The 23,258-nt window shown below is 40.8% G+C and overlaps 4 protein-coding genes across 12 annotated transcripts; 3 read left to right on the top strand and 1 right to left on the bottom strand.

Moving 5' to 3' along the window:
- The first annotated feature begins 100 nt into the window (after positions 1-100).
- LOC105696461 (zinc transporter 2) lies at positions 101-12,393 on the top strand. Of its 6 annotated transcripts, none has more exons than XM_012418933.2 (8): positions 101-339; positions 8,861-9,054; positions 9,148-9,276; positions 9,398-9,546; positions 9,765-9,916; positions 10,442-10,679; positions 10,777-11,017; positions 11,195-11,340. In XM_012418933.2, the coding sequence occupies exons 1-8, from the start codon at positions 308-310 to the stop codon at positions 11,338-11,340; spliced, it is 1,281 nt and encodes a 426-aa protein (XP_012274356.1). In that variant the 5' UTR covers positions 101-307. The 6 variants fall into 6 exon arrangements, with proteins under 6 accessions (XP_012274356.1, XP_012274360.1, XP_012274359.1 ...); XM_012418937.2 differs by lacking the exon at positions 101-339 and adding an exon at positions 381-460; XM_012418936.2 differs by lacking the exon at positions 101-339 and adding an exon at positions 3,527-3,876.
- A 159-nt stretch (positions 12,394-12,552) lies between these two features.
- On the top strand, positions 12,553-14,439 carry LOC105696462 (immunoglobulin-binding protein 1). The gene is made up of 4 exons (XM_012418938.2): positions 12,553-12,749; positions 13,083-13,424; positions 13,515-13,912; positions 13,981-14,439. The coding sequence occupies exons 1-4, from the start codon at positions 12,588-12,590 to the stop codon at positions 14,198-14,200; spliced, it is 1,122 nt and encodes a 373-aa protein (XP_012274361.1). The 5' UTR covers positions 12,553-12,587; the 3' UTR covers positions 14,201-14,439.
- A 129-nt stretch (positions 14,440-14,568) lies between these two features.
- On the top strand, positions 14,569-19,627 carry LOC105696458 (rho GTPase-activating protein conundrum). 3 transcript variants are annotated; one of them, XM_012418926.2, is made up of 10 exons: positions 14,569-14,911; positions 15,586-15,881; positions 15,947-16,188; positions 16,316-16,446; positions 16,529-16,728; positions 16,802-16,967; positions 17,052-17,392; positions 17,511-17,677; positions 17,904-18,081; positions 18,153-19,627. In XM_012418926.2, the coding sequence occupies exons 2-10, from the start codon at positions 15,740-15,742 to the stop codon at positions 18,527-18,529; spliced, it is 1,944 nt and encodes a 647-aa protein (XP_012274349.1). In that variant the 5' UTR covers positions 14,569-14,911; positions 15,586-15,739; the 3' UTR covers positions 18,530-19,627. The 3 variants fall into 3 exon arrangements, with proteins under 3 accessions (XP_012274349.1, XP_012274351.1, XP_012274350.1); XM_012418928.2 differs by lacking the exon at positions 14,569-14,911 and adding an exon at positions 14,981-15,393; XM_012418927.2 differs by lacking the exon at positions 14,569-14,911 and adding an exon at positions 14,981-15,398.
- On the bottom strand, positions 19,628-23,245 carry LOC105696460 (C-type mannose receptor 2). 2 transcript variants are annotated; one of them, XM_012418929.2, is made up of 9 exons: positions 22,846-23,245; positions 22,197-22,649; positions 21,796-22,041; positions 21,497-21,694; positions 21,165-21,392; positions 20,831-21,031; positions 20,370-20,618; positions 19,851-20,264; positions 19,628-19,763 (listed from the first exon to the last, which is right to left on the bottom strand). In XM_012418929.2, the coding sequence occupies exons 2-9, from the start codon at positions 22,243-22,245 to the stop codon at positions 19,684-19,686; spliced, it is 1,665 nt and encodes a 554-aa protein (XP_012274352.1). In that variant the 5' UTR covers positions 22,246-22,649; positions 22,846-23,245; the 3' UTR covers positions 19,628-19,683. The 2 variants fall into 2 exon arrangements, with proteins under 2 accessions (XP_012274352.1, XP_012274353.1); XM_012418930.2 differs by having other exon boundaries at positions 22,197-23,245.
- Positions 23,246-23,258: the final 13 nt, after the last annotated feature.

The following is a 23,258-nucleotide window of genomic DNA, read 5'->3' as shown; positions in this document are numbered from 1 at the left end:
TGAAAAGCAAGCCCCACCCCGAGCCTCGGCGATCCGCCGCCCTTGCCTTTTTATCAGGCGCGCTTTCTAAAGGATCGCGACAGTCGATTTGGGTCACCGTTGTTGGAAGTAGTGCCAACTATCTTCCGCGGCTCATTTTTGGTAAACATTAGCCGGGTCAACAAACAGTAATGACATCTTTAGGCGCGGATTTATAGGAGGCTCTCTCGAACGATTGTTTGGTTAGATCCGAGCCGGGGAGCGGTTCGGCTTCTCTTAGTGATTCTTTTCCACCATTCATTCCATTCGATCGGGTCGCGACGCAAGAATGGACGGACTGGAAAACGATAAATACACCACGTAAGTGTTACGGGCATTTTATTCCTTGTGTCTCCTTCGAGAGCGAGTTGGACGCTTCGCGGACGGTCGGCCGCGCTCCTGATTAAAAGTGATTGGGGATTATTATCTAATTACGCATGTCGTAAGTTCTTATAATTATTATTTCTCGGCGAGTCTTCTCCCGAGTAGAGGAGATCTCGTTCGATAGTCTATGGTCGATGGCAGGATTTATTACGATTTAAGTCACTTTATTTCCCTGTTCGCTGTTGATAAACATTATCGGGATGTTTCGGATTCGCATTTCGGAAGTTTTACTCGGATTTCGGAATTATATATTATTAACGCGTAAATTCTTACGTTATTATTTCTCTTCGCACGATAACAGGATTTATTACGATTTAAGTCACTTTATTCTCCTCTTCTTCGCTGTTGATAAACATAATCGGGATGTGTGGTATACGCGTTTCGGAAGTTCTATTCGGATTGGGATATTGTAAATTATTAACGCGCAAATTCTTATATTATTATTTCTCCTCTCACGATAACAGGTTTTATTGCGACTTAAGTCACATTATTTTCCTCTTCCTCGTTGATGAACAAAGTCGAGATGTTTGGGATACACGTTTCGGATGTTTTATTCGGATTTGGTCATTATTAATTAATAATTATAAGAAATTAATCCTGAATATTCGCGGGATTAATTTTACGAGTTAAAGGTTTGTTCTCCTTTTATCCGTTGAATTCTTAATTTTTTTACATGTGCTTGCCGTGTTACGATAAATCCGCGTTTCTATTCGAAGCCGCGACAACGAATACGAGAGTAGAATGAAATTATTTCCAATGTTCGATTCTATTTTACTGGCCCGTCCTTCGTGTCAGATTTTCACATTTTGCAACTTCTCCTCTCCGGTTAATGGATTTTTCATGGCCAGCTTGAGAGCGATAAATAGATCTTTTGTTGTGAATTTAATTATCGAGCCGATAGATTTTTGCAAAAAAGAATCAGGGGCTCTTAAAATCCATGTTAATCAATTCGGAAATTTATCACAGTGTCGAACATATTTTTTTTTTCACTTATATTTGCATACACGTATAATACATATTTCTTCATATTTCTGTCGTTGTTCTTATCGTCTCGGCGATTTTAATGTTTCGGTAATTTTACTTCTGTGAAAGGTGTCTCATAATTTCTTCTTTTTTTTTTTCAAAGATTAAAATGCATTGTTTTGATGACTTCGGTCTTGTTTTTAGTAAGTCGCTTCTGAGGGACTTGACACTTTCTCGGGAGCGATAAACTCTTTACATTCCATACCTCCAATCATCTTTCGAAACACCTTTCATATCGTCTAGTGTCCTCTCTCGGTACACCTGTACATGTACACATTCCGTGTATTGATGATATCCTATCTATGCTCGAGAAATTTTACAGACACACTCATCGTTCGTCCAACTCAATTAGAATTTCCCAACACATTTAAATGTCGACGTCTTTTTATAAGACTTTATCATAAGCGATATGTCATATTTAGTAATTTCAAGGTTTACTGACGAAACATTTTCACTAGTCGTTCCTCTAACTCAATTAGATGTCGACATGTTTTTACAAGACTCCTTTCAGAAAAAAATAAAATACAATGTACGACACACGGCAAGAATGAGTTCGCCAGTTGCGGGCATAAATTATTCAAAGTGTTCATAATCTTAACTAGCGTACTTCCTGTTCATATTTATTATCAATTTTTATCGCTATACGATAGAAACCTAGGTGTAGCGTTAATGGCATTCGGGGCGTTATACTTTCAACGGGGTAAAAAAAAAACATATTTCGTGGGTTGTTTTTTGTCAAGTACAAGATCGTTCTCGTATTTAGTCGCTGGAAATTATATGTCCCACTTTTAAACGATTAGGAATAATTTAGGAATTATTTCACGATTTCGAGGGAGGGAAAGTAGGACAAATGAAGGAAAACGTAGGAATTATAATTGCTTGGTTTTTTGACGGAACCATTTGTCGAGTAATTAAAAGGTTAACGCTATTCTTAATATTTATCTCCGAAATTCGACCGTCGAGCTATTTGTTACAATCTTGCGCGCTTTATCTTCTTAACAAGAGATATGTTATATCAGGAGTGGTCGTTTTAGGTTGCACGATTTCGATAAAAGAAACCAGGTGATAAATGTCGATTATCACCTGACGCTCTCATGGAATTGCATAACATTTCCTCCACCGGTTCAAATAATAACCATAAGAAATTTCCATGCATATCGTGGTAAGTAAAAATATACCTCCGCCTAGTAAAACTTTCCTCCGGCATATTTATTGCCTAATATTTTCCCTGCATCGATTTAAACGAGTACAATGGACTGTAACGAGAAACTCACTCGGTCTTGGTATTACTAATATACATACTCGACTCTTGGTCTACCTCTTGCCCTTTTTGCAAGACCCTCCACCAAAACCGATTTCGCTCGTCGGTAAATTCGACGAGCCTCCCGCTCCGCGTTATCTCCTCAATTGCACGTGAACTTAAACTTATCAATGACCCTTGCTTAAAGTGCGCATATCGGCGCCTCCACCCCGTCGTCTCGGCGCATATCGATACCTAAACACAAAGCATAAGTTATCGGCGAGTCTCGGCCGACTCATCTTTCGAAGCGGATCCGAATCCGGCTTATCTGCGACCTTTATCCGTTCTGACCCACCAATTACCTCGTTAACGAGTTCGCCCCCTCCGCTCTTTTTTTACCTGACGACTTTTTCGCGAAGGCGCCCCTCGGCCTTCCGGCCGGCGCTCGAGTATCGGTCCCTAGGAGGAATTTAAATACATGTGTATAATTCTAGGAGGCGAAATTAGACGAACTTATTTTTTATTATTAACAAGTCTATATTTTCGGTAGATTCGCAGATAATCGGCTTATTCTTTAAAATGATATGCCTAAGCCTCGAGGAAACGTATTGAGTGCCGTTCACAGTCTTGGTTTAGCCTTATCAGTGGCTTACGCATATTATTTTAAACGGCGAGTCAATTAATTGTCGCCTCAATAAATGATGATGAATAGTAGGGAAAACGTTGAGTTAAGGTTATGTTTCAGGGTCTCGAAGGTCCAGGGACTTATCCGGTAGCTCTCGTAGAAAGGGACTCGTGGCTTTTAGGAAGGGCTCGAGTGACTCATAAATTGTCGTTATCCAACGTAAGATAGCCTGGTCGGAATATCTCTCACCGATATCGCTTTGTAATCGCTTGTAATCGCTTTTGCTCGACTCGATCGGTCACCGTCGAGAATTCCAGTAACCTCTCGAATCGGACGCGAGGGGGCGGCGATATCTTCCCGAGAGTTAAGTTATCTGGTCAAACAACGGGCTGCCGGGCACTCTTCTCGTCTACGAGCTGCGACATGCGGCGGCCTTTTGTTTATTTAACCAGTGACGTGTGCAGTCCTTCCACGCCTCCGCTCTTGGCGAGACTCGAGCCTCGTTTGAGCCGAATTCGCCCTTCCGCCCCCGAGTCGAGCTACCGGAAACGAGGACCTTCCCGATGGACCCCGAGAGAATCAGGCTGTAAGTCAGGGTTAACTCTTTAACTACGCCGGATGGTACGGACCGAGTGCTAATATTTTATTATATCGCGATACTCCTTCGTCGCTTTTAATACGTGAGAATAAAGGGGCGAGAATAAAAGCCACTATGGTGGCGTTCTAAGGTGATACCAAAGGGTCGTTATGTGTTTATTAAACATGAAAATATCTCAAGTATTTCATACCATTTCCTAATATAGCTATGTTACCTGTGTATACCGTTCTGTCGTGCTCAACCACCGGTGAAAATATTAAATGCGTATTAAATATTATTATTCACTTAGGTAATTACGAGGTGATTCATTGGAATACTTAAATAGTGATCAATTAGGTGTATTGGCTAATAACACGGCGCGAACTAGTTATTCCGAACCGTAAAGGATTAATTACTTGGTCGATTGAGCCCGCTATTTAACGGGAAACTATTTCCTTCAGTTGGGAAATCATTCCCAGCAGTATTCAGTGAAAATCCACCACGTAGGTTTAAACTGCTTGTTGTTATGCAGAATGCAATCCTTGATCGGAATTACCTATAAAATGAAATTTGTGGTAATGGAGAACGTAATTATTCAGGATGCGTGGCACTTCTCGCGGTTTGAACGATTCGAATCGGCCGCCATTTTTATTGCGCCAGAAGACTCGCGTTTAAGATCCTTGGACTCGTTCTTTCTTCATAACGTTTTCACGTAACATTGTTCTAAAGATGTCTTCATTCCGACCCTATATATTTTCTGTGTTATGAAACTGAAAAAAAAAAAAAAACGTGGAAATCACGAAAAGTCTTATAAATATTTCCAATTAACGACGACCCTTTCATATCACCTTAAATCTCGTTGGCTGGTAGAAAAGCCGATAGGTCGTGGAAATTTGAAGGCAAGACGAGTGGAAAAGAGAAAGGCCGTCCATGAGAATAATAATCGAAAGTGGCCGTTCCTTTGTGTTCGACCAGGGGAGACAAAAGTTCTCTATTGGGCGACAAGTCGATTCCTGGGTACAGTCCTAAATGCGACAAGTTACCCGTTTCGTTTTTAATACAAACAATACACTTTCTCAATCCACTTTTTGATTTTCTTTTCACGCTAATATCTAACAGATGAGAAAACAAAAATACTTAGCGAGCGTCAGGCGGTTCTATCGAATACCCTTAAAAAAGTGTTATTCGAATCGACCGTATTAAGGGGGGTTTCACTTCACCTTAGAACTTTAACCCGGAGCGGTCGGGCATGCGACTGCGCATGCGCGACTCGGCGCAGCGCGACAGAGCGCGGCGCGGGCCTCCGCGCAGGCGCAGCTCGCCGCAGCGCGACAGAGCGCGGCGTTGCCGGGACCGCCACAGTGCTCCGAGAGGCCCAAGAGTCGCGCGCGCGCGCCGACGCTGCTGAGCCGTCGACGCCGCGGCCCGCAGCGCAGCGGCGCAGCCCATGGACGGGCCGGACTTCGAGAAGGTCGAGCTGTGAGTGACCCAGGGGTGCGTGGGGGGAGGGGGCGCCGTTGCGGTTATTTCGGAGGGAAGGCGACGGCGGGGCTCGGGTTCGCGTAGCTCGGCCGGCAGAGACCCCGAAAAGAAAGTGGGACCAGGATGGACGCGGGCGGAGGTACGATTCTTGCCACTTCGAGTACACGGAGAGAGGGGTATGAGTTATTGTACTTGTATCGGGACCTAGGAGCCCGCTTTTAAGGTGATATGAAAGGGTCTGTCTATGCACATCAGAGAGGCCTAATCGTTGGTGAAAGTATTCCCCGAATTGGGCGGACCGATTCGTTTCAGGTTTTACCACGTGAATATGAGGGCCTTAAAGTGGGTCCCGAAACTCGGGAAATTTCATCTAGAGAGGAGGGATGGAGAAGGGGATAGTACACTGGATAAAATAATGGTACGAATGATATAATTATAGCACGGGTGGTAGTGGTAGTTTCAGGACGTAGCTCGAACTATTTAGAATACCGTAGGAGAAATGGAGTGTTACAGAGCCAGATGGGAAAATATGGAAAATACTTTCACCACAGATTGTGAGGGAATGCTGGATTGTCTCGGGGCTAACACGTATTTCTAGAGGAAAAATTTAGTTGCGGCTAAACGCCACAGATGGCGACGTTGGTCCTAACCTGTCGTTAGAATAATGAATTCCACGGTTTTACAGCGATCTCTTCGTCATTACTTTAAAGAAATGACACGTGGAACGCTTCCCACCAAAAAGGGTGTAGATGAATCTTAATTTATCGACCTCGATTTAATTTCTCAGCGCCTTTCATATCACCTTAACGATGTAGGTAAAATCTGCAATTTCATATCGAACAACTATATTCTGCCGGGGGTCGTGGTCGCGTTGGAAGGGTTTAACCATATTTCTTTCTTCGTGTAGGTGGCATTTACGTTCGTTGGCACGTTTCGACCTATCTTTTAATTAATACTAACGACTTTAACGACACGATGCCGATGATCGGTGCAATGCCAAGAACTGTACCTCTTATCCCGTGCGTTAAAGTTAAATCGATTGTGGCGGGGAGCGCGTAGAGTTCAGTCGATTTTTCTGTACCTGGATTCTACTCGAAAAAGAACCAGTTGCGATCGACTGGTCGCAATGGAACGAACACTCCGACGTATCGGAAGATGGTAAAAAAAAATCGAGAAGTAGGAGCGGTGGTTATTTTCGAAACGGAAACGCGGGAGTAGATTGCAAGAAATCGGGACTCGAGGGGTAAAAAATGAGACTGCTAACGGTATGCGACGCGTAAGTTCATCATACTCTGGTCGGCTATTTATGATAAGCCCAGGGAAAATTGATAAGACGTTCTATTGAAATGTCATACTCTCGCCGGGAAATTTCGTATGATAATTGAATAAGTACGTGAAATTGAAGAGTACTGGGCTCGCGTACATGGTCAATGCAGTGAATATCACTTTTTTTGGTCCTCGAATGAAATAAAAACACCTATCGGACGAAAAATGATTTTTTAAAAATACTGCCCACGGTAATATTACTTGGTTTACGTAATGCGCGATAAAAACCTCGAAAACGGGTAATTACCCAACCCTGGTCATTATCCGAGAACGGCTCGTAGAGGTTCAAGGTAACGTTAGGCATTTGCGCTCTCTCCGTCTTTATCGAGCACGCGTACCGTTTACACGGGAAGAAACGGTAGAGAAGCGAGCGGTACTCCGATCCGGGACTAAACCGGGACATAACCGGGACATAACCAGGACTCGCAAAGCCTCGTCTCGGGTCGACTCAGGTTAAATTCAGGCATTCTTTTGAGTCAGGAACGAGATTTCTGCGAAATAGGCTGAATTTCATTTAAATTATTAATTTCATTTAAATTATTAATTTCATTTAAATTATATAATATTAAGCCTTCATTTGCCATAAATGTGTTTTTACTCGTGGAAGATTAGTTAGGGAAAAATTAATAGAAATATGTGACGCAGGTATGATACGTGTCCAAGGTAACGGGGAGAGAAATGTTTAATGCAACCTTGAACCTGGACAACCGGTTCTAGAATAATCGGGAAAAGTCTGAAGAAATCTGGAATCGAACCCTGAACACCTCTAACGTTGGATCTTCCTCCTTTCGAAGAATACTAAAACATTAACCGCAATCCTGACGAGTTAAAATATATTTGCAACATTTTAGTCTTATTCATAGTTGCCTTATTCTTTACCAGTTAACGATTTATTTGTGAATAATCAGAATTTTTTAACGTTAGGTTGCCGTCATATTCCTGGAATCAGGAAGAGTGTTCTACACGAGTCATACGAGAGCTGTTCCTTGTAATGGAATTAGTTTACGATGCTCGTTACCGGTAGTTCGCATTATGAAAGACAATTATCGTACACTCTGGTCGTTAGGAGATTGTCTTCGGAAAGCAGTTGACGTGACCTTCAATCGAGATGATTGAAAATAATTGGCTACGTCCGGGTAAACCTGGTACGAAGTGATAACAGGATCACACGTAATTCCCGATCTTGTCCTGGGTCGAGGCATAATCTAAAAGCAATCCTTGCATGTAACGGGACCTCATGAATTGACGTTAATTCATATCGTTATCGGGAAGTACTCTTAGCGTCACGCGAGTTCGCGAACTAGAATCCAGATTTCTCGGATTAAGGTGAAACCCCCTCAAATCGGTCGACTTTAATGAGACACTTTTTTTAAGAGAATTGAATCTAACCACCTGAAACTTTGACACGTGACTCGTGAGCACCTAGGAATTATCCTGACAGTTTTAAAATTTGGATTTTTGCAGAAAAAAAAAAATTGTTTAACATAGTCCAGATCAGAGCCAAAATATTTATTGGGCAGCGGTATTTGTTTATACAATGCAATATTGCTTGTCGGTTCCAGACGATGTGAATTGAAACCTATCTCGAGGAAGGGAGAACATTCGATGATATTTTTAATTTATGCCTCCCCGCTCCTGGGTTTTATTGTCGCTATCGAGAAGGTGCAATCAGAGGCATTGCTGATAATAAGTGCCGTGTGACTTGCGCCGGTTAACGGTCAACAAGTATTAATCGTTCGTCCAGTTTACTACCACAAACTAACACCCACCTGAAAGGCGACGTTAAAGCAAATCGCTTTAAATCGATCCTCCAACGCAGAGAATCGATCCCATATCGATCCTTCCGAGTACTCGTGTATATAATTCTAAGGATAAAATCTGCACTGCGTAAAAGACATATTAATATTAAATTCTCGTATTCCAATATCTCCCGTACATTGATGAGCCTTCACGGGAAGTGTTCGACTCGAGACATATTTCACGTCCGAATTGCACTTGCGGTAACGTAATCTGATCTGAGATTTATTATCGGCTTACGTAATTTTTGTTCTACAATCTTCCGTTAAATTGCATTTATTGCCCTGTCTCTCCTTTGCACCAACCGCGGAGTCATTTGCTGCGACATTATTTCCCGCAATATTCCTATTTTACGGGCGGATGTTCATGTAACCATTTTTCCCGGCAGATTCAAGGATCAGGCGGTCTTCGGCTATGGGACGAGCATCCCGCCGAACAACAATGAACACGAGGAGATCGAGGTCTCCCCGAGGAAGGTGATATTCTGCGTCCACGGGAAGCTGTCGGGATGCTGCACCGTCGTGAAAGGTGGAGCCGGGGACGAGGACCCGGCTCCGGAGTACGAGCAGAATCCCTCCCTCGGTAAATCAGCGCCTTTCATATCATCTTAATGTTATCGATAGAAGTGCCGAAGTAACCGTATCGTCCTAAACTAATGCCTTGTCGTTGTTGCAGGCAATCTATCGATTTCAGCCGAGGATCACTGCCATAGAGAAAGGAACGACCAGATAGATAAAAAAGCGCGCAAGAAGCTCATCATCGCCAGCATACTCTGCGTTATCTTCATGATCGGTGAAATCGTCGGTACGTAATACAATAAAGGTTTTTAATAGTTTGATCTGATAGAAAAGCTATAAGGTAGACAATAACTTACGACTATGGTTGTATAAGGAAGGTACGTTTAAAATGTGCGTTTTTCTTACAGGAGGTGTCTTATCGAACAGTTTGGCTATTGCAACCGATGCGGCTCATTTACTGACAGACTTCGCATCGTTTATGATATCTCTCTTCTCCATATATATAGCTGGCAGACCTGCAACGAGAAAAATGCCATTCGGTTGGTACAGAGCAGAGGTACGTGGGTTACGGTGACGTCATAGTAGCGTCAAAGAGGTCTCGTTTATGAAACTTTTCTCCGGAATGGGTATACCGAATCGATTCGAACTTTACTATATAAATATGGAGGGTATAAGGAAATTCACGTTGTAAAGTTTATAACGATATCCCCTTAAGATGGTATGAAAGTGGCGAGGATGACGATTTTAACCAGATATTCTTTTTAATTCTCTTAGGTAATCGGAGCGCTGACTTCAGTGTTACTGATATGGGTCGTTACTGGAATTCTTTTTTATCTCGCTATCGAGCGAGTAGCCAATGGTAACTTCGAATTGGATGCCTCGGTGATGTTGATCACCTCTGCGATCGGTGTTGCGGTAAATCTGGTGTTAGTGCTATTAGTAATGTTAATAATGATTAATGCGAGCCCGATGAATCCGAGTGTCGGTCCTACGAATGTGGGATGATTCCCTGACAATTGGCAGTATCTAATCTCCCCGGTATTCCTGATTGTTCGTTTCCTGCGAGTTGCAAAATAACGTACTGATAATTAGGAGCGTCGACGTTCCTACGGTCCCGGAAATAGCAATGTAACTCCACCCTGATAAAAATGCCGATGTAAATGTACACACTCGATCATTGTTTATTTCGGCGCGAGGATAAATCGCAGTAAAATGATAAATTTAATGTCACATTAAATTCGATTAAAAATTCCCCAACTCGGTAAACATACGATACCAGGTGTGTACATATTCCAATTCGCAATTCCGAAATTTTACGTCTTAATATATGAAACTTAAGTTCTGTAAAAATGTATGTAGGTTCCCCGTCGGTTATTATCAGTGTGGTTACTCCACCCATCCGTTGATTGTTCTTTAGTTCTATTTAATTAGAGACAAATCTGTTCTTCCAGGATGGGCTTGACCCTGCATCAGCACGGCCATGGACATAGTCACGGAGGACATAGTCACAGTCACGGGCATAGTCATGGCGCAGGAAATCATGTCGATCACGAAAAGAATCCCGAAGACGGCACTACGGATGGCAAGCCCGAGAAAAACATTAATGTCCGGGCAGCCTACATACACGTCCTCGGGGATTTTATTCAGAGCGCGGGCGTTTTTATCGCGGCTCTTATTATTTATTTCAAGGTGAGTGCTCCCGATATTTTTCAGTGCTCGTACGAAGGGGGGAAAAAAATGTCATCCAACCCAGATTGTTGTAAAAGTCCACATTTAATATTCCCAGCCAAGCTGGCAGATCGTCGACCCGATCTGCACCTTCCTCTTCTCCGTCCTCGTCCTCTTCACGACGGTGGCCATCATAAAGGACGTGATGAACGTGCTAATGGAAGGAATACCGAAAGGCTTCGAGTACTCCCAAGTGGAGAGCACGTTCATGCAGATTGACGGAGTCGTCAAGGTTCACAATCTGCGGATCTGGGCCCTCTCCTTGGACAAAACCGCCTTGTCGGCCCACCTCGCTATCAGTGAGCATTTTCGTATAGAACACGAGTTGCGATAATGGAGCGTGACCGTCCGCTCCAGATATCTCAAGGATATCCCGCGACTTTTTCAGGAATCCGCCGTTGCGCGACTGGAATTGGAGCAAAATCGTTAAATCGGCTACGTGCGTTCCATTGGCATTGTTGTTTTTTACTTTCCAGTACCCGGTACCAGTCCTCAGGAGATCTTGCGCACGGCTACGCGGAACATACACGACAAGTACAACTTCTTCGAGATGACCCTTCAGATCGAGGAGTTCAACGAGAACATGGAGAACTGCAAGCAGTGCAAGTCGCCGCCACAGTAATGCATCCTATGTACATACATGTCCTAGTATTCAACGAGCTCGTCCCATTCGAGGCAAGAATTACCCCGGAGTAATTGTCAACTATTCAATTGCTTGGTGGTTACCGAGTTCGAAATTTCGGTGCTCAAGTTTTAGGGACGAGAGGATTATCCCGATCGACTGCTACCGCTCGATCGGGACCCACGACTTCGATCTTCGTCCTTTGTGGCCTTCGTACGTTTTATCAAATTGTATTATAATAAATTGTAATGCATAGGAAGGACGTGATTGCGTGGTTTACACGGTGCTCGATGTACGTAGGTGCATCGCTATATTAGCGAGAGCGACCAGATGCAACCGATCCTGAGTTTCGTTTGCGGATCCAAATTTATATTCCCGTTCGACTCGTCATTCTTTGTGTCGATTAGTCGACAGATCACGTAGAATTGCGAATTTGTTGTATGTTCATTGCGTAGACCTGTAAGACACGCAGACACCGTTTACAAAAACGCGCTATTGTTTTTGCCAGCCTTAAGGTGATGTGAAAGGATCGTTCTATATATATATAGAATTATTCTTTCATATCGCCTTAAGTCAAAGACGGCCTGTTAAGATCCAACGACAATATGTTACTTAATAAATCATTACTTTCGCTATTTATTGTTAAAGTATTACTATGTAATACTGTATATAAGTAAAATATGGGCGGCTCTAATTCTTATCTTTTACACAGAGCATCGATGCAAAAATCAGAAACTCTACATTTAGCGCGAATTGAAAGTTCAACATTTGAAAGGTAGAAAATATTAACAAACTGGTTTATTAATAATAAACGTCATGTCCTGTAACCGTTATATCGTCCTGACTTGTGATCGCTAAATCTTTGCAGTATTAGAAATGAACTATTTTTGTAACGATACATTTGGTCGCCCTCGACTATATTTAGTAAGGTTTTCAATGGTAAATAATTTAGGTAATTACAAGACCGAATGCTCTCCATTGTGTGAAATAATGAAAAAGCGTTTTAAGGATAAATCATTTTCGCAAATATATACATTGAGGATTTTACTTTCATTTACCCAGTTTTATAGGATTTTCGTGTGGTTATATTTAAATAAATATCGATGTACTTGATAAGTCTAAACGTAATCTCGCCGATGTAACGCCGAAACAATTGCATTTTTTTAGTAAAATCCGCCATTGTAGAGAAGGATGCGCAAGACTTCTGCGCACGATTCGTCCTGTTTGGCAAGCTTGCTCGGTTAAAGATGAGTGCCGAAAAGGTGGAAACTTCAATGTCAATCAGTGAACGTAAGTCGGTAAATGAAAGTAAAGATGCTTCGAGTTTGTCGGAATTATTCGACAGTGCATTTGCACTATTTAACGAGATCAACAAGACGAATGAAGCCACAAACAGCCCTAAAGTGCAGGTGACGCCTCGATACTTGTAAAATCTAACCTAACATTAAACGAAGTTTGCATATCTTTCATTTAATGATTTTAGGTGTGCGAAAAAACGTTACTGTACTTCATACAGTTGACTATAATCATTATTCGGAATGAACATAATACAGCATGGATATGACAGACGTTAGTTTTTAATTGCGTGCAATCTTTTTTGACAGTTTAACACATGAAAATATTCAACCGTTGCCAGTAATTTTATGTTTACTGAGAGACTGCGATAAATTATGTTTAAAGTTCTACTTTACTTTCCGAGCTTGGAAAACGGCTAATTTTCTTTTTGTTCTGGATTACTATAGTCGGACGTCAAGCGTGCTATGAACATGTTCGAGGATGTAACAAAATTGGTATCTATAGTGGATATGTTCAGTGGAAATGAGACTTTTGATGAAGTTTCTACAGAGAACGTCAAGTATTTTCTGCTGCCAGCTTTTCTTGGTACCCTGACTCTTAAGATATGTGCCATTGAAGATCGAATGCATATCGTGCGGGTGGCAGAGATTTATTTTCTAGATTTTCTAAAGAGATTGAAAACTTACGGAGTGATCGATATTAATATCCCTGAAACATCTAAAGATAACTACGATGACGAAGATATTTGTGCCGGGACCAAATCAAATGCTGAAATGATTGTTCAAATGGTGTGTATGTGATTAGTTTTAAGTCTAACTGCCTTAAAAGGTGTTTCGATGAAATTTGAAATAATTTGTAATTTTTTCTATCCATTGTAGGTATCTACAAGAAATGCAAAATTAGAGCATTATCGAGAGAAAAAAGAACTGGAAGATCGTTTAAACGTTTTGGAGAAGAATTTCAGTAATCTCAATATCGACGATGAAGCAAAAAGAGAATACTTTGTAACGCTATTGAAAGTGTACGTGAATCAAGCAATAGATGAAATTGCTTCCATCGCTGCAGAGAAGCCACTCTTAGAACATATGAAGAGAGTAGGACATGCAAGTTCTATGGCCTCACAAAATTCTTCTAAAGTTAAATCATCCGTAGCTCCATTGAAGCCGATAATTATCACTCGAGATGTAGTGCAAAAGAAGGTATACGGTGCAGGATATCCTAGTCTTCCAGTCATGACGGTACAAGAGTTTTACGACAAGAGGGTACAGGAAGGAGAGTAAGTAAACAGTTATAATTAAAAATTCAAAGATTTGCAAAATATTGAAGATTATCGTTTTCCTTCAGCTGGCCCGATCCATCGCAGCGTAATCAATTTAATGGAAGAAGTCTGCAAGATCAAGGAAATAGCAGTACCGATAGTAGATCTCAAGACGATATAGAAAATGAAGAAACGGAACGTAAGATCGAATCCGACGATCCTGAATTACTTGAACGTAAACGTGCCATGGACGAATATAAAGATACACACAGGCGCGGCTGGGGTAATCGTGCAAACAGAAGTTAAACCATAGAATTGACATTCAATATTGCAAATTATATAAAGCAATCAAATTATATCGATTTATTAAAGAAACGTAGAGGCACGTTTTATACACTGATCGATGTTACACGTAGACCAGGTTCATCTTGTTTTCCACATAGACGTAAACAGTAATTTCAGTTCTAGTACCCTTTTCATTTGATAATTAAATCATTCTAATATGATCTGTATCCCACGGGAATAAACGTAACATACGTAATGTTCAACCGCGTTGTAACCCTGCTTACCACGTTTATCAAAACTTCGAATGCATTACGTCATAACGCTTGCGCAGAACATTAGCCAATCAAAGTTAGGCACCAAATACTCGTCACCCTTTCCTCAATAACTTCCCCCTCCACAGTATTACATTCTGTCTATTTCCTATGGTATGCCAGTAATATTCGCCTGCGGAACCCATTAACAAGCTCGATGCGCAGTTAACCTCCGTTGCTCGCGAAAAACCAGACGCGGGCGCGCGGAGCGTCACTTGAGAGTTTCTCGAGTTTTGGCGGGGCGTATACGGTATATACGGTCTCGGCGACGTCAAGTGACATCCTCCGCCTTCGAAGCCGAGATGGTATCTCTTATCACCGGAACGACGCACGCCGTGGACATTCCTCGCAGTGGGGCATTCTTGAAACGCGACCTTCATGCCGGGCCACACGACGCGACGTTTGTAAACGGATGCAAAGTGTAAATAAATCTTCATTCATTGTATGGTCCGTTGTGAGGTTTTGAGGTTAGATTTCCCAACCGCGCGTGACGTGGGTGCCTTGTCAAGAGACGGTCTGTCGGAGGAGTGAATTCTCGGTTTGCGAGGGAGGTAACCAGGGAAAACAACGATTGAGCACCATAGTTGGGCGCGATAGTATTAAAGGGAGGAAAATATTGACTTTGAAATAATTTAGGTGGATTTACGTTGCCACAGTTGGAGGTTAACCCTGGATTCTTGTGCATCCTTGAACGTGGGCAACTTCGAGGCGATGACTTTTTTTTTTTATGTAAACGCTCACTTGACATCCTCGTAGTGAAGGTTATGTTTGAAAAAACGACGCGGCGTGTAGTTTGGTAGAGGATTCGTGCAGGTGGCTGTAAATATTGGTTTTCCATTCATGAAGGCGGATAGTATTGATATAATTTAGGAGAAGGATCGGACCGTGAGATCCCGTTTATGGGTGAGGTTAGATTTCGCAATAACCTGGTACGTCGAGAACAGAGCAAGAGCTTATTATAATGCCGTGTTTGTTATTAAATTAATAATGATTTCTGGCTATTAATAACAAGTGTACAGTTAAGCTTTGATTTCGTATTATGAACTTTAAATGTTCATAAAAAATTGTGATATGTAATGGCAAATATTGTTTTAGGGAATGTAAGGAGAGATAGTGCTTAGAAATGAAGATGGGCCTTAAAGATCTCGAGTACGTTACCTTAGGTTGAAGAAAGCATTTTGACCAATCCATCTAAAGGTTGGTTTTGGAGAAAGTCTTGCATGGTCTGTGAAAAATACTTGTTTACAAAATGGATAAAGTGCACGGAGCCACTTTTGGGGGAGGGGACACAAACCTGCAAGAATACTGGGAGGAGTACCAGAAAATGATCGAGGAAACTAAAATGCTCGACGATTATCTGGAAGAAGAGTGTAGTCCACGAAGTTATAATGGTAATTAAATATATCTTCAAGTTCTGCGTAGGATATATTTGGTTCTATTCGTTTGATATTTCCAGAAGGCGAAGAAGAAGCAGAATGGTTACGTGCAGCTGGATTAGGAGAATTAACCGAACCTTGGAAAGCAGGAAGAGAGGTCCAACCGGAGGAACTAGGAGCTGCGGTGAGGCCTTTGTCTCGAGCTCAAGCCGAAGCTGTTAAGCGTCGGGTTCGGTCTCTTAATCATACGGTGCGGCAGCATTTCAATCAACGTCACAGAGTACGCAAGCCTGACATCAGAGATGTATTTAAGGATGTCGAAGTAAGTACAGTGTAAGCTGATTTAATTTTAGATGTTTATTGAAAAATTAATGGCATCGTAGAAAGTTGTTTAAATGGGAGGCAAATGATTGATTTAGATAATAAAATATGAATGTATTTTGAACCAGGTGTCAAGTACTGGAACAAGGTCTCGCAGTGCAACGCCAGATTCCTTGGATTCCGTATCAGGTGAAACACCAGAAAATGCTTCACCTCCGTCTCCTCCAAATGTTACTGTTATCGATCCTCACCATGAAAAGTAAGTTTATACAAAACTAGATGTATTTATATACGTGTCATTGTCTTATTACTACGTCTCAAATTACTAATTCCTTTTACAGCGTAAACGTGCCTAGCTTTGTATCGATATTTCATCGAACACGTCCTGATAACAAGGATGCAGTTCATAGATTGCCTAGTGGACCTACCACATCGGCTGCGCAGCCTGTCTCAATTTCTGCTCCTGCGCCATTGCCAATTCAAGAAATTTTCAGAAGATCGGGGCATTGGTCTCAGAGAGGAGACGTCGCCAACGACTGTGGTATGCTTAATTATATAGGAAAGAATAAGGATAACTTTATTGGAAAGAAATAATATAAGATTTGTTGTGACAGAGGGCATCGAGCTGACTGGCTATCATAGATTAGGAACCATTCATCTTTCGAGACCTATTCAGAGGCATAGCGATAGAGATCCTGGCGATGTGGCTAATTCTGTGCCTTCTGTTCTGGATCCAGAACCAGCTCGTAAAATGAACATAAATAAGGATTCAACATTAAGGTATGTTTTTATTCATTGTGTTTACCCTTTAATGGTGCTCATTAAACCAGGTTTCGTCAATTGGTATTTTAATTACAATTTTAGGAGGAGTTCAGGAGGTCATGCGACCGTTACTCGAAGCCACAGTAGTTTGTACGGGTTATCCAGACCTGCAGATAATATGATTACACATCCGCTTAATCGTACATCTTCCCATGGTCATCTCAGTTTCGAGGAGATGTGCAGAGCAAATGAAGTCAAATCTCAAGTTTGGGCTTCGGAAGTTCTCATGGCTGATGATGGTTATCCTCAACAAGTTGCGGAATTGTTATCTCAACGTGATCTTACTAGGTTGCAACCACTTTTGTGGCTTGAACTTAGCGCAGTCTTTGACAAATACAATATACCTCTGGTCAAACGGAAACCGAACAAGCGTCGAAGGAAAGGTTTGTAAAATTGATCCTTCAAGGTGATATGAAAGGATCCTTTTATACATTTAAACGTCATTTTCAACATCTTAATTTCCAACAAAAATCAGCAGTCTTCATAAAAGATCATTTTTAGCTGGAAACTTGTTCGGGGTCTCGCTGTCAACCTTACTCTTGAGGGACAGTCAATTGACAAGCGACGAAAGCAATATTCCTCTCATAGTCCAAAAACTTCTCGACGAACTCACGAAACGAGGAGTGAAGGAAGAGGGCATCCTGCGTGTTGGGGGTCATAAGCAAAAGGTACGTCACAAAAATGTTCAGGTGAAGTGAAACCTCCCTCAAATCAGTCGATACGAATAAGACAATTTTTTTTTCTAAGTGTATTGGATTGAAAAACATAGGTATTTAGATGTAAATCTTTACCGACATAGATTAAGTTCCTGTGTTTCACTTCACCTTAAATTATTGAAACGCTGTTCAGAGGAGTAGACTTTTTATTGTATATTATATTATTTCATGACTTCAGGTTGAAATGCTCTGCGTCGAGTTGGAAACGGATTTCTATTCCAAGCCTAAGGAGATAGATAAATTATTTAAACGTTCTCCGTGCCATGATTTGTCAGCCGTTTTGAAGAAACTGCTGCGGGATCTACCTCAGCCCCTTCTCACAGTAGAGCTGATCGATGCGTTTTATCAGAGCCATGGTAAGTCCCTAATTCACAAGTATGCAAATGAGATATTTCGCAGTTCCTGTAACTCGTTGGTTTTCACTTAGGTGTCAGCAATCCTAATGATCTCTCGTATTCGTTGAACTTACTGGTACTATTACTTCCCGTTGAACATCGATGTACTTTGAAAGCGCTGCTGACTTTTCTCAAGCTGGTGATCGACAATCAGACCTCGAACAAAATGTCCATTCATAACGTGGCCATGATTGTTGCACCGTCTTTGTTTCCGCCACGTTATGTTTATCCTCGGGATCGGGCCGACTTAACCGCCCAGGTTAATATGGCCGCGATTTGCTGCAGGGTTACCGAGGCTCTACTTCGTAACATTGAGAAATTGTGGTATGTACCTAGGGAGCTAATCAACCAATTGCGCAGGCAATCGGAGGAGGACAGATACCGCAAGTGCAGGAAAAAGTATTACTGAACGTTATCGCACAATCAGGCTCTACTTCGATAACTGTCGACTATGTTTTCTCACCACTCGTCATGCCTTTGTGTTGCCTTTGTTATAAAAAAGAAAAAAAATACTTTTACATGGAGACTTTTTATAAAAGCACGGTTTTAGTTTTCGAGCTGGGGATACTGGGGAATTTAACAAAATTGTTTAATATTTTATTTCTCAAAGTCATTTTAATCCCAGTATTTTGGATGTACGTGTTATAGGCACTTTTAATGGGATCTTCTTGGCGATTGCGAAACTTGGAATTTATTTTCACTCTTGGCACGTCTTGCATCGGCATGGCGAGTTGGCGAATATTCTATGAAGAATTCCAAAAGATATTGTTTTTACATCTCGTGCATTTATGCGAATGCAACGTTTATGGGTCTTTTTTTTAATGCGTATTTAGTGCAGGATGGAGAGGTTGTAAAAATGGTTCTAGGTAATGAAACGAAAGCACAAGAAACACGTTAAGAAATAAGTCGTTTAATATTGAAATAATGCAAAGGACAGACTCTCAATTTATCCGTGCTATTCATATTTAGGTATTCTTTTTTTACTAATAATATTTATTATAATCTGTTAATATATTCGTTCAAGGTAAGCCGCTTACACTAGCATAGTAAATCATTTTCTGATAATCGTATAACGAAGTCCGCCAAGATATATAAAATGTTTAAGTCTACGAGATTTATATCGTTACCAGCAGAGATATGTAAAATTGAATTTTATAGATCACACAGTGCTGCTTTAATTGGCTGGGATTATTTATAAATCAGAAACGTATTAACCGTCGAGAAAACTACGAACGTCGATTACAGTTGAGGTATCTAATTACGCCATATTTCAAGTATTTTTAACGACAGATTTGTTATTATTTAAAGAAGTAATTTGTAAGCTGAGTCGTGCCAATTATTTCTTCTCGACGTTTTCAATGATTTTTCTAATACATATCACTTCCACGTGTAGGTATTTTAACGTGTTAATCACATTGTTCTCAAAAAACGCCATATTATTCTAAGGTAATGTATATATATAATTTTGTAAGTTGTTACAAATTAACTAATAAAGTGCCAAAGAAAACGGGGGTTTTCGATAGTCATTTTGGCACGGAATTGTGCATGGAATATGGTTTTTAATCAACTTTTATCGCTGAGTGCTTCCAGGGTTGTTTCCGGTGTCTTTGTATGAGATGTTGAATTTTCAGTTATCGGTGCATCTGGAACGTTATATTGTTCTTATGTTTTGTTACAATAATATTTTACTGTCACGTGTTGTAAAAGATGCATTTATTTATTTATCTTACCAGTGGGTGTTACTTTTGAATCCTTTGGATACTCATGTTGTATTTCTTCAGTCACAGGTGGCAATTTAGTTGACATTTCAGATATTTGTTCTGTAATTGCTGATGTTATTTGTTCCGTAATTGCTGATGTTATTTGTTCTGTAGGTGATTTATCCTGTAATGTTTCGGTGACAGCCTCCGTTTGCGAAGAAACATTTTCCTTTGATTTTTTCTCTACATCTGTTCTCTGCGTTTCATCTTGCAATGTTTGTTGAGATTTATTAACCGCTTGATTTTCGCTCATCTCAACAATCGTTGTATTTTCCGCCAGTAATGTATTGGAAAATTCATTACGGTTGTTCTGACTCGATTCCGTTACAACTTCGGTTATCACCGAACTAGCAATTGTTTGAGCGTTATCTTGTGCCAAAGACTCTAAAAACATACGACATAATAATTTAAAAAAATTAGTATTATTTCGGAAGGGTTTCTACAACACTTATTCTCAATTCATCTCAAATTCCCAACATATATACATACTTATTTTGCAGACGAACGGTTGTTTGCTTTCGCAGTCAAGACCGTATATATGAGGCTTGACATGATCGCTTCGGTCCATGTTTAAACAAATCGATGTGCCGGGAAAATAATCCTCCATTGCGTCTATATTTGCCCAGGGTGGAAACCCTTCTGTATCTTTTTCGGTGGATATTTTTTCCTCATTGTTAAGCCATTGCCATCGTTTATATTTCCTGTTGTAATGTCCTCCCAGCCAGACGTGTGAAATTTCTGGGGAAATAATGGGCGACGAAGTAGTAACAATTTGAATGACTCGTAGGCGTGGATTATAAATTATTTATAATAAGGAAGTACTAAACGGGCTCCAGAAAACTTGTTGATAAAAAAAAAGAAGAAGAAGACGTAACAGAATATTTTCAATGTTTTTTCAGATTCGATGTTGTATATGTACCGACTAATAATTCTTAGGCTCATGTAATCACCTCTTGGATGATCACCCATAGCTTCCACGATTAGATTCGTTGCATTCATGTTATCCAAGGATGCCAAAATACTTCCCCTTTCTTCACAGAAATTCCGACCATCTTCCCAGGTCTTATCCGCTGGATAAATAATGTAGGTCGTGTTATCGTGGGAGAATTTGGCGGGCTCGTTCCTCCAGTCGTCCTCTTCGTCCTCCGAGTCTGCAATCGTTTCGAGATTTGCAAATCGCATAACCGATCGTTCCCATTAATTAGAGTTTCACGCTGATATCCCGTGATAATTGAAAATATAATTATATACATATATTATATATATTTCTATCCAGAACCTTACACTCCTCGCAGACAAAGTCCCGCTTCCTGTCGCAAGCAATTTCCACAAAATGGACGCTGGCCTCTATGTGTCTGTCTAAGAGGAGACATCCTTTCTTCTTTTCTGACCGACCAAATTGCCATGGTGGATACCCATTTTCTCCCATAACAGGACTGAGTATCATTCCTGTTGATATCCACATCCATTGTCCGTATGAAAAATGGGCGCCGATCCACACAGCTTCGAAATCTTTAATAAAAATATTATAACACATTCGATCAAATTTCTCGACGTCTGACACTTCGCCGTAACATTCCTGGGTATACGATATTAATTAATATTGTATAATGCACCTGGTCGTGTTTTGGTCATGCTGCTGGTGAGGATGTCAATGGTGCTTCGATTATTGACTATTGCTAATCGAGCTCCTTGAGATCGACAAAATGCAGCTGCTTCCGGCCATGTCAATCTGCCGTGATAAAGCGTGTAGATGCTTTTGTGGATCTGCACCCATTTTGAAGGAACTGGATTTTTTAGGGAGGCTTCCGGTTCTGCGAGAGAAGGTTTCAAGAATTGTTAATTAAAGATCTAGAAAGGATCTTGGCTTAGAAATTTTTGTTCCTGTCTTTGTCGTTATGAATGGGATATTCACTCTTCTCGCAAATGAAGGGACGCTGGAGACGGCAGTCTAGGTCGATGAAATTTGGATGAGAATGGGAACGTCTGTCTATGGATAGGCATTCTTTGGTTGGTCGAGAAGGCTCTCTACTCCATGGTGGAAAATTTTCTGTGTCCGATTCCATGGGGATTTCGTTTTTCCTCCAGGACACGGCCTCGTTGTCGATCCAACTCCAGGTGAAGTCGAGTCTTCGGCCGCCTATCCATGTGTCTTCCATCACTTAATCGATAGGATGGATTTATTTAAATGGGCTGTTTTTATTTTATTATATATGATTATATTATATTATTTATATGTAATTGAATGAAAAGGGGATAGATTTATTTTAATTAAAAGTGTAATTTCAATATTTATGGTGGCAAGGGGGAACTTACTAATGTTCGAGTCTGCTAATGCACCGGCAACGGCCATGGCTTTTTCCATGGTGTCAAGAATTGCCAATTTCCCATTGTACGTGTGACATAAAAGTCGAGCCTCTTCCCAAGTGACGCGTTGAGAAAAAAATAGGAATTGACTTCTTTTTAAATTGTAATATTCAACCACCGGTTGACGTTCGTTTTTACCTGCATTATATAAATATCACGGTATACCAATAATCATTTAATTCGATGGATAAATGATTTTGCAAACTTACATATGTCACTTGTAAATACATTTTTATTCCAGCTGTAGCTTTCTGTAAGAAGTAAATGTTTGATAGTGCTTGACAATATATTTCATAATAATGTAGTAAGTATGCAAAATGAAGTAAGTGAAGTTAAGGTAATATAAACCTAACGTACCTTTAAACGGTGCTAATTGTTGATTAAAACCTGCATCCACTCCAGCTGATAAACCAAGCAGTAAAAATTTAAACATTTCACGAATCGAGTCAACCTTCTTATAAAATTAAATTCCTTTAAATGTAATAATCTCAATAATGAACTATTCGTGGATGTTGTAATAATCGTTTATATCTTTTTTTGCAAATGGATAGAATGGGAGATAATTTTCTATTTGAATGGTATTTTTTTGTATACTTACTCTCGAGTAAACATTTAATGCCCACCACCATAAATGCCACCGACAATTTCGTCAGTCCTGACATTATGGTATCAAAAATTTCTAGGTATTATCTATTACACATCAGTCGGTCAAATATCACAGGTCGATGTGGAATTGAGATTAATTCGGATTAATTGAGATTAATTGCGAAGTATTTTCCGAGAAATATCAGTCACGAGGAACAGGCAGTTAGCACCTTCTGACTAGAATTAACCGTTCACATTGAACTGCAAAATGCACCTTGAAAACGCAGCTCGGTGCCTGGCACCGGTTTACAAACTTTGCGATTTATACCTCCTGATAAGGACTCTTTATATGGTTTAACCTCCGAGATCGGCGGAATTGCATTCTTGCCATTTTCCGAAGAACATCGGAACCGACTTACAGGCGAA

This window comes from Orussus abietinus, unplaced genomic scaffold, assembly GCF_000612105.2.
Source record: "Orussus abietinus isolate OABI.00-Male unplaced genomic scaffold, Oabi_2.0 scaffold15, whole genome shotgun sequence".
NCBI classification, from domain to species: Eukaryota; Metazoa; Arthropoda; class Insecta; order Hymenoptera; family Orussidae; genus Orussus; species Orussus abietinus.
This window is presented reverse-complemented; position numbering and strand designations above follow the sequence as displayed.

Bases quoted from the DNA above. Each gene is read 5' to 3' on its own strand.
- LOC105696462 (XM_012418938.2), top strand. From the start codon at position 12,588: ATGAGTGCCGAAAAGGTGGAAACTTCAATGTCAATCAGTGAACGTAAG. The intron at 12,750-13,082 runs GTGACGCCTCGA...GGATTACTATAG, and splicing joins CAAACAGCCCTAAAGTGCAG to TCGGACGTCAAGCGTGCTAT. The intron at 13,425-13,514 runs GTGTGTATGTGA...TATCCATTGTAG, and splicing joins CTGAAATGATTGTTCAAATG to GTATCTACAAGAAATGCAAA.
- LOC105696460 (XM_012418930.2), bottom strand. From the start codon at position 22,245: ATGGAAAAAGCCATGGCCGTTGCCGGTGCATTAGCAGACTCGAACATT. The intron at 21,393-21,496 runs GTGCATTATACA...TTTTTATTAAAG, and splicing joins CATGACCAAAACACGACCAG to ATTTCGAAGCTGTGTGGATC. The intron at 19,764-19,850 runs GTAAGATAAATA...ATAACGTTCCAG, and splicing joins TTCAAAAGTAACACCCACTG to ATGCACCGATAACTGAAAAT.
- LOC105696458 (XM_012418926.2), top strand. From the start codon at position 15,740: ATGGATAAAGTGCACGGAGCCACTTTTGGGGGAGGGGACACAAACCTG. The intron at 16,447-16,528 runs GTAAGTTTATAC...TTCCTTTTACAG, and splicing joins ATCGATCCTCACCATGAAAA to CGTAAACGTGCCTAGCTTTG. The intron at 16,729-16,801 runs GTATGCTTAATT...TTGTTGTGACAG, and splicing joins AGACGTCGCCAACGACTGTG to AGGGCATCGAGCTGACTGGC.
- LOC105696461 (XM_012418931.2), top strand. From the start codon at position 5,473: ATGGACGCGGGCGGAGGTACGATTCTTGCCACTTCGAGTACACGGAGA. The intron at 9,547-9,764 runs GTACGTGGGTTA...TAATTCTCTTAG, and splicing joins TCGGTTGGTACAGAGCAGAG to GTAATCGGAGCGCTGACTTC. The intron at 10,680-10,776 runs GTGAGTGCTCCC...TAATATTCCCAG, and splicing joins CTCTTATTATTTATTTCAAG to CCAAGCTGGCAGATCGTCGA.